At 37.8% G+C, this 9754-nt stretch overlaps 1 protein-coding gene across 4 annotated transcripts; it reads right to left on the bottom strand.

Moving 5' to 3' along the window:
• Positions 1-1441: 1441 nt before the first annotated feature.
• GPR85 (G protein-coupled receptor 85) lies at positions 1442-9140 on the bottom strand. Of its 4 annotated transcripts, XR_003589167.3 has the most exons (4): positions 9026-9140; positions 8738-8853; positions 7540-7629; positions 1442-6428 (listed from the first exon to the last, which is right to left on the bottom strand). XR_003589167.3 is itself a non-coding variant. In XM_004007877.5 (3 exons), the coding sequence occupies exon 3, from the start codon at positions 7457-7459 to the stop codon at positions 6347-6349; it is 1113 nt and encodes a 370-aa protein (XP_004007926.1). In that variant the 5' UTR covers positions 7460-7629; positions 8738-8853; positions 9026-9140; the 3' UTR covers positions 1442-6346. The 4 variants fall into 4 exon arrangements, 3 of the variants coding, with proteins under 3 accessions (XP_004007926.1, XP_012032164.1, XP_012032165.1); XM_004007877.5 differs by having other exon boundaries at positions 1442-7629; XM_012176774.4 differs by having other exon boundaries at positions 1442-7629; positions 8738-8850.
• Between the last annotated feature and the right edge of the window lie 614 nt (positions 9141-9754).

The following is a 9754-nucleotide window of genomic DNA, read 5'->3' as shown; positions in this document are numbered from 1 at the left end:
CTTTGCTTCCCTTAGTGGAGCAAGAAGGAGAATAGCAAAGTGGAGGTGAAGTCTGAGGGCTGGAACTCTGTTCCTGCTCAGTTATTTCAGCTCCCATTAATCTTTAACCTTTTACAGTTATTTTGTTAAAATGAACAATAGCAATAGCAATAACAGAAGCAACAACAGTAATAATAGCCAGTATTTACTGAATGGTCAGTCTTGGCTGCATGCTGTTCTCATTACTTTACATCCATTTTTTTCCCATTACTACTTTATGCAAGTTACTTAAGCTCTCTGTGCTTCAGTTTCTTCATTTGTAAGGTATGGATTACAATAGCATCTGCTTATTGTGATAATCAAGTGAACTCATATATGAAAAGTATTTAAAACTTTCTTCAGCACAAAGTACTTAATAATAGTTATTATTATCATCTCATTTTTGATCTTCAAAGCACAATCTTCAAAAATATTGTGATTGCTGCTACTTACTCCATTTACAGGTAAGCAAATTGAGACTCAAAGAGTTTAATAAACTGTTTTCAAGATCATAAAGATAGTAAGAATCATATAGAATAAGGACTTGAACCTCCAAATCTTATGCTTTTTAATCTCCTTGCCATTGTGGTCCTCCTCTTCCAGGCACCAAAGGCTCAGCCACACCACATTAAACTTTTCTGATTAATAGTGGATCCTTATGTTGATCTACAGTTTCCTCATTTTATTATTTCCTGTCTCTGAAATGGCTTTCCTAACTTTGTCAAGTAGATAAATTTAAAATTATCCTTCAAGACTGAGTTCAGCTGTTACCTCTTCTATCTCACCTTCCTTCTCCCATCTTCACAGAGTTAATTGCTTGTCTGTGTTTCTCTTACACTTATCTCATATATCTCTCTTACAGCACTTATCACATTGTCTCATAATTTGTTCTCTGCTGCTAGATGGTGAACTATGAGAGAATCAGTAAAAATTAAAATTTATTTAAGATGCCAGACTTCCTTTTAAGGGCTTCATAAGGATGCCCTCGTTGAATCCTTTCAATAACTCCAGGATGTATGTTCTATTATCCCTTTTCCCTTGAGGAGACATAGAAAGGTTAAGTAAGTTGCCCAAGATCATAAATGCAATAGGCACACAATAAATGATTGCTGAATTGAATTATATCTAAGTAAAAATGCCTACAAAAAATGATCAAAAATTTCCTTTTTTCCCTGAAGAAAATGAAATCTCTCAATTCAACATTGTTTTGGGTAGAGGAGAAAAAATAAACTTCTCTTTCATCTAGTTCAATTTTTTCTTTCTTAAAGCTATGAAAAGAAACAACAAATTACCTTTAGCTAGTTGAAATTCAATTATCAGTTCAGCTTTAAAGTTTTTAAAATAATATAATAACTTTACCCCATGACACAGTAAATGATTTACTTCCCAATGATCATTATTCACATGATCTTGAACATCCATATAAGTTAAATGATATTTTATTGTCTATTCAAAACCCAGTAATTCAGGACATGCATTACAATGTCAATTTTAATACTTGTATCAAGAATTTATAAGTTTCCAAACACACAGATTAAAAAAAGAACTGTTTTCTGCCTCTAAGCCAAGACCCTGTGTCTTTCTGAGGATGATGAGGTACCAGAAAGAATGCCGGGTGTGAATAATTTCAAGCCCCAAACTACCTGTGATTCCTTTAAGGCCTTTTTTTTTCACAGTCACTCAGAAGGAAACACACTCTTTACTTTCCTCTGGGGCCTTACGGGCTCCAGCCCCAGTATTAACTGCCTAATTTGGTGCAAGGAAAACTGGCTTTAATAGCTTTTTGAGCAGTAATGGACATCATCCCCTTAGCAAAAGGGGATGACAGAAAAATTGCTTCTCTATTTTTAAAAACAAGATCTTGTTTATATAATCCTTTTATAAATTTAAAGCCTCTTGGTTTAAATATATTTTTTAGAGCTTGTTACAATGCAATAAATGGCAAAATGAGTTAGCCAAACAATCTTTTTTCATCACCCCAGTTCTCAATAGCCCTTTAGCCTTTATGACTGCTTCGACTGATGATAAAAAATAATCCAGCCATTTCCAAATGCTACCTTAGTTTGAACCACTGTATAGACTAATTTTGAACTTGTGCCTCAAAATTGAGCAATTCCATCATTTTAATATAATATTAAAAAAAACTTGTGAGAAAATTAGGAAATTCATAGAACACGAGCATGCTTAGAATCAAGAACAACAGCAAAAAAAAGTCAGCGACAGACAATTGTTTTAGTAGACCCTGCAATTTCCATTAAAAGCATTTAAAAGAGAATATTAACAAACATGAAAGTGATTCATTTTTGCATAGAAAAATAAACTCACACGATTTTAGAGTCTTAAATAACCCATAATTCTGGGAACCATTCATTCACCTTGTGTTTAGCCAGTATTTGAAACACTGCCATTTGTCATCATTTAAATTTTCTTTTTCATATAGTTAATATAAGCTAGAGTTTTTGTTCTGCTTTAATAACAATATGGTTTATGCTATATGTGGAATAAAGAATAGAGCAAAGTAAATATATTTAATGTGAATATGCAGAAAGGAAGGGTTTTGGTTCTCTTTGCAGCTCTCCTACAGTAATTCCCATTGCAACACAACTCACTATTGTATGACTTAGCTGAAAAGGATATGTCTCTAATTGTACATTTCATTGTATTTGCAATAGAAGTAAGTTTTGAGGGCCAAATAAACTTTTCAGCTGATGGGGGTGAGGTAGGGAGCTTTGTTGTATCTACAGTAAAGAATAAGAAAAACATTGAAGGAGTAGCATGCCTTCATAATGAAAGACATGTAACCTGTTTCACGGGTTATTCCTATCTTTGCTTGAGCACCATGGGAGTTGGCATTTTAGTGCTTTCTTTTGATTGCACTTTACTCAGGCATTCTCATACTAAGTTGCAGGAAGGTGCAAGTATGGAAGAACATCACCTCCCTATCTCTTGAAGGAATTGAAATGTCTCTTAAGTGGAAGTGGAGAGTCAGGACATGGAGAACTTTTAACACTCAGGGTTTGCTGTAACTTTGTATATAGCACTAATAACTGGAAACTCAGGGTTCCAAAACACAGCACAGTGATTCATATACATGAAACATGAGCAGAATAGGGAGGCTTCCCTCTGAGTTGAGGGAGTTGATGTATAAAAGACCCCAGGGAATACTGGGAAAAGACAAGGGATAAGGCACTGAAGGAAAAATGGAAAACAGTCCATTTACAGTTATTATTACCAAGTCCATCTTAGAAACATTTACTATTGTAACACTTGTAACTTGTTGCTACTACATATTACTGTGATTAATTTTGTATTATTTAAATGGAGCCACTATGAGAAACTGAACAAGTTACTCACCTCCTTCTGCCTCAGTTTATATCTACATAGGATTTCACAGTTATAACTGAAAGCCTAGCTCCGGCCACGTATCTCACAAATAAACCCACTGTGTACAAAAGGGAACCAGATGAGATAGTGTAGACACATCCATGCAAACACATCACCACTATTAAGGAAAACAATTTAAAGCCTGTTCAACTCAGATATAATCAGTCCTAGAGGGACACATTATTATTGATAATAGGTTTTTCTCACAAGGAAGTTGAACTCCCCAGTGGGAATGTATTTTTATGGGTTGCAGATTAGTAACATTTCCAAATTGAATCAGTTACAACTGTTTCAAAATATTGAATATTGCAATGAGTACCAAAATAGATAATATGATTTGGTCATTAAGACACTGAAGCAGACTTTTATTTTATATGATTGCCACCATTACTCATTGACTTATAAATAGAATGATTAACTGGGGATGTATCTCACCCACTGCTTGCCCCTTGACCTGAAATACCAAGCTAGTCAAGAGTAAGCTTAAATGTTAGTCACTACAGTTCAGTATTGTTCACTGATCACTGGAGCTGATCACTTACCTAAGCTGTTGGAATGTGTTATTCCAGATAGCTAGGTAGAATCAGGCAACCCCACTTGGTTGTTGCTGTTGACTCCCCAGTTCCCTATTCTTAATCCATGCCTCAGATTTTTTTCTCATATAAAGGAGGCCAGTGTTCAGAAAACCGGGTCTCTCTGGCCTCAAAATCATTGCTGAATTTTCTCCCGATTGCTGGTGATATTTGAACCTCTCAGCAAAGTTCTTTATAAACATACTTGTGGTAGTTATGTCTCCACTGTAAACTTTTTGAATTGGAAACATAATGTTATCAGAATATCTTTCAATAACATTTTCTTTATTGTATTTTAGATAATAATTTTAGTACTAAAAAGGGGTCTTTATTGCTAGATTCAATTCACTGTTGTATATTAAATTTTGTCTCAGGTCCAATATAAAGTAAAAATGAGTTCAAACAAAGTGCTTATTAAATCATAGCTTGAGTGGCCCTTATATGAGCTAAACTGCATATATCACTGAGATATTTCAATTATTTCTTTTTCCTTACTTATATTTATATTGATGTTCTTTACAGAAACACTGTAGCAATAAATAATTCTGTTTCACTAGATTTCTAATCTTATTTTTCAGGTACCAATAAAAGAAAATAAAATAAAAACCCCAAACGAACAAAAGCAATAACAACTTTTCTGTTTTTGTCATAATGTAATTATAAACCATTCTTTTTACAAGTTAAATAGTTAGAATCCCAGATTTCTACCATGGCCCAAATTAAAATGTGATATCTATATTAAAATTCTGAACCAACCAGCTAAGCAGGTTTACATCTTTAAATATTCTGGCTTGTAAGAATAAATAAGTATGATAAGCTACCAAATAATGCTTTTGCAGACATTATTATTTGTCAGCTTTATACTCCCTTTCATTCATGCATTTCCAGTTCCACAATATAAAGTAGCTACAAAAATAAAAAACAAAACAAAACTGTAATAGAGCTAGTCTTGCTATTTTGTGCTTGCCTCCCTGGTAAGAAAAATTAAGTGCCAAAAATGTAAAATTTATTTCAAGAAAAGTAACAGGCTACACAAGTAAATTTTGGCAAATGCAACTTTATATTGAAATTCACACATCTGTATCTTAAAGAATGAGACTCACAGACTCTAATGTATTTCTAAAATACCAGAAATTATATTATAAGCTTTCACAAGTTAAAACTGAAATAATTTAAACGACCAATACACTGAATGTGCAGAAAATATAAACAAGACTGTGCCTTCGGTAGAATAAATGCTTCACAAATTGTGCAAGATGTCATACTAAGGCTGTGGTCTCCCCTTACAGCCGACTTAAAATATAAACACACATCAACCGCCTGCTTCTTAGAACACACTAGAATGGGTAGCACACCTCAGAAGAAAATTTCATTATCCCAGTGATGTGCACCTTAATTTTCAAATCATGTGAGGAAAAAGGAAAAAGAGTGTTACATGATCGTCCATGCACTTCCAGATGCATGACCATGACCAGTTACTGATTCAGTTTCCCTTGACTCCAATTTGCTCCAATACTAAATAAGATGAAAGATACTAGATAACCCTTTAAGGCAACATGTGTTTATTCTGCATTATTAGAACTGCTCAATTGTGACTGGTTGGTACCATTAATGTTGCCTCCCAGACCAATATCTAGTATTCATAAAATATAGATGAATTAGAAAAAACTTTATACCAAATCAACAAAAACCACATAATACAGTTCGATGCTAGCAATTTCACTAGTAGATAAGGAAAGCGGTATTTAGAAATAGTAATGTATTAATACAAAAAAGTAAACTATAATTGGAACCAATATACTGCTTTGGAATGCTCCCCAAAACTTACAAGGCGATTTTTTAAAAGTGATAATCCAATTAATTCATGGCATGTCTTTAGTGAATTACAGTACTTTAAGTCCCCAAATATTTTAGTCCTTGCAAAACAAATAGTATGAAATGTTTTAAAGTCTTCAAACTTCTAAAATTAGTTTTTTATCAACACATTTACCTCATGTCAACTTAATTTATTAAGATGTCCAATGCTAATTGGTTTTTTTTGATGTTTTTTCATAAGTAGTCATATACACAGCATTTAGCACTGATACTTAGCACCTGCTACTTTCATTATCTAGTTTTCAACCACATAAAGAAACTTAGGGCAGTGGTTCCGTCCTTTCTTAATTACAAACCTTCGCTGGCAGTCAGCAGGATCACTCTGAGATTTAAAATAGGATTATAGGTGAACTATTGCAAAGACTGCAGAATGTTGCCCAAATCCTTATAACTGCTGATCCCATTCTTGATTTTCTTCTCAAGAAATGGCTACAGGCCACATTTGCTTAGCAGAGAAGGTTAGTGTTTCACAAGGCTAAAGATTTACAGATGCTCCTTCATATAACACAGTAAGGTTCCCTTGGTAACCTGGATTTTCTGCAGTAAAGAAGGGTTGTGCTGAAACAGCGCCTCAGCTCCCTGTTGGAGAAAATGCAGACAAAAGGATTGATTCCTGCTTGGGCAAAACTCATCCAGACAGCAGCTGTTAGAAATCCCCCTGGTACTACAGGCCCTCTTGCAAAAACTCTCCAATAACAGGCCACCAGGTAGGGGCCCCACAAGGTTAAGAAGAGAAAAGTCATTATATAGAACATTCTGCTGATTCTTTTCTCCATTTTGAATTCATCTAAGACCAATAGCCTTCTTCTGCTCGTGGTGTTTGCATTTTGCCTGATGCCCAGCAAGGTGGGTGGTGTGGGACCCCTTCCAAATCCTGCTAGCCAATTGGCAGCTGCCTGGCCACTGGCTCCAGGACCATGAAAAGTCCAGTTCTGGCTGACTGCTGCTACAAACTGGACTGGCTTCATTTTCCTTCGATCGTGGACAAAAAATATCAGCTTGAGGTAGACAAGCTGTGTAGCTAGGAGGATGAGGGCAAGGAGCAGCATAAATCCTAAGGAATCATTAGCCCTGAAGGAGCGGTGTTGGAAGGTACATTGATCTTCTTCCCTAATGAATGAGTAAGTGCCCACATCTAAAACTGGGGGAAATGCCATGGCCACAGACAGAGTCCACACCATGCAGATCACAGCCAGACACGTCCAAAAGGTCAGCCTCTTTGTATAGAAGCGATGATGGGCGATAGCTAAGTATCTGGTGACACTGATACAGAAGAGCATGAAAGCAGTGTGAAAACAGGACAAAACCCCCAGAAAGGCAATCACTTTGCAAGTCAGAGTCCCATAAGTCCAAGTAGAGCCATTTTTGACAGAGTTGAATACAAATGGGAAACAAATTGCAGATCTGAGGATATCTGAACAGCAAAGATCCAACAGGAAGTAGTAAGGTGCTCTATGCAAGGTCTTATCTTTCACGAGCAAAATGGAGATCAGAAGGTTGCCCACCACGCTGACTCCTATTATGAAACCCAAGGAAGTCAATTTCAGAAAGGCTGTTAGAGGAGAGAGATTTTGCAAAATGTTGTCAGCTGCATGGCTATAGTTCGCCATAGATGGATGGAGGATAAAGATACAGCCTCAGTCAAGTCTCATGATCTAGATATAAGAACAAGGAAAAGATAGATCCATACATTTTACTGAAAATGTAATCCACAAAGAGAACAGATCCGATCTGCAGTCATGCTTCCTCTTTTCTTTCACTTGATTTGCCATCAGAATATCTGAAAACAACAAAAAAAGCTATCAGTTTTTAAGTTAACAAGCAATGATGTCAGGCAGTGCTAATATAGAGCTGTTCATTTATGGGGAAGCAAATAAAGTTTTAATTTTGAATAATATTATTTGGTTTAGTATTTGTGCTTGAGATTTCAGAATTGACTTGTTTAGTTTTCTGAGCTAGATGAATTTTAAAATGTCCCTATTTAAAAGAACATACATTTGATTGGGCACCTTTAGGAGAGAAGGAATAAAATGTTCCCCAAGCATAAAATATGCCAGTCTAGGAATTAATCACTGGTGTTGCAATGGAATCTACAAGATCGCTAATAGGAGACAGGAGACTACCCACATTTATTTGAGGTCTGTTAGTATCTGTCAGTGTTTTCCCGGCAGCTTCTCTGCTGATATGGATCCAATGAACCCTTGCAAAATATATCTTTTAACTCTAGAGCCACTTTTCATGCTGCATGTTATAAGAAGAATATTTGTTGATTCATCTTAAAGCATAATTTCAACATTAGACTTCTAAATTCATAGGAACTTGTCCCAGGATTTGATTTGATTTAATCTTTTGTCTTTCCCTTCCCTTCCCATCCCCCATTTCTGGCAAATCTTTTCTCTTTTAAACCCACATGATTATTAGAAATGGTTAATGTAAATACTCGTCAGGGAAACACCCACAGGAATAATGCACTTTCATTTGTAAACCCTGGCTGCCCGGTTTCAAATGAATTTAACATGAACCTGTATTTCTCGGGCAATTAAGCTTTTACCATTTATACTGACAATCTTCGTTGCAAATTGCAAGTAGCTTCATTTTAAAACAAAATGCATGTTGTCTCCTAGGTGTTTGGGAACCCCACCAGGGAAATCGGTTTCCTCTGTTATTCCCACGAAGCATGTTTCCTTTGCCACTTCTCACTTGCCTGGAATATGCTGATAGAAGCCCAGGCAAAACTGCGTTGGATGATTTTAATTTCCTCACCGGTACATCCCCGGGTAAATACCGATCGCATCATGCAACATTATGAAACCTGAAATCCGCCACCCCTGGATTTATAATGGGGGGGGTGGAGGAGGGGGAGGGGGAGAGAGACATGCATTACATACGCGAAGATGGGGAGAGATTGCTTCTGTGCTGCAAGGGAACTCTTCCCGGTGATTCGCAGTCCGATATTCCTCAGTCTTGCAACGCTTTCCAGAAATGGAGCTCTCAATAAGCCCTACTGAAGATGCATTGTCTGAATGTACTTCCATTATGCAGTTTATTGTAAAAACACACACACACACAACCCACACACAAAAAACTCAAGGAGGGCTCTTTCCCGGTGAACCTGCAGTTTCATCAGCACTGTGCGCCCCCTCCCCCCAAACTTAACCGAGAGTATATCCTCCTACCTGTTGGTGTTGGATATCCCGACAGACTATAGCTTCTTCTTTCTATAAATTGCTGATTTTTTTTTTTGCCTTAGTGCCTTGACTGAGCATCCAGGCAGGGCTCGGCGGCGCCTGCGCGATGGAGCCTCCTTGAGCTCCAGCCGCGTCCTCCCCTGTCGCAGCGGCACCGTCTCCCCCAGTAACGCAGGGGCCGCGGCGGCGGCGGCAGCCCTGGCGAGGGCGGCGGCAGGGGCTACTTCTGCCTCTGTGGAGCCAACTGGAGCCCCGACCCGTTTCCAGAGCGGGCTGGGTTTATTGAATGTCCTGTCCTGTTGAACTGGTAAAAACGGGCTTTTGTCCCCTGTGGCTGCTTCTGAACTTTTCCCTCCCTGCATTGGACGTGGGGATTTGGAAAGGCTAGTTCAGGACCTCAGTCCCACCCTCTTCCCTTAGGGCAGCGCATCCCGGTGCTGGGGGTGCCTGCCCAGCCCTCAGCTTCCTGAAACCCCGCTCTCCCCAAACATTTTTTTCCCATGCTCTTTTAGGGTGGTCCAAAGCATTGGCAGCTTCTTTTAGCTTTCTTCTTTAATGATTTCTCCAGCTGACTGCCTTTGCAGGTTAGCTGGGGGTGTGGGGGTGGGGGTGGGGCTGGTGGGGTGGGGAGGGAAGCGGTGGAGGAGGAGAGAAAGAAGAAAGAAAAGAAATTTTTTAAAAAGAAAAAAAGCTCAGTCAGGAAAATTCTTGTCAATG

The sequence above is a fragment of the Ovis aries genome, chromosome 4 (assembly GCF_016772045.2).
Source record: "Ovis aries strain OAR_USU_Benz2616 breed Rambouillet chromosome 4, ARS-UI_Ramb_v3.0, whole genome shotgun sequence".
Lineage (NCBI taxonomy): Eukaryota > Metazoa > Chordata > Mammalia > Artiodactyla > Bovidae > Ovis > Ovis aries.
This window is presented reverse-complemented; position numbering and strand designations above follow the sequence as displayed.

What these genes read in the sequence shown, in the direction of transcription:
- GPR85 (XM_004007877.5), bottom strand. Translation starts at nt 7,459, where the DNA reads ATGGCGAACTATAGCCATGCAGCTGACAACATTTTGCAAAATCTCTCT.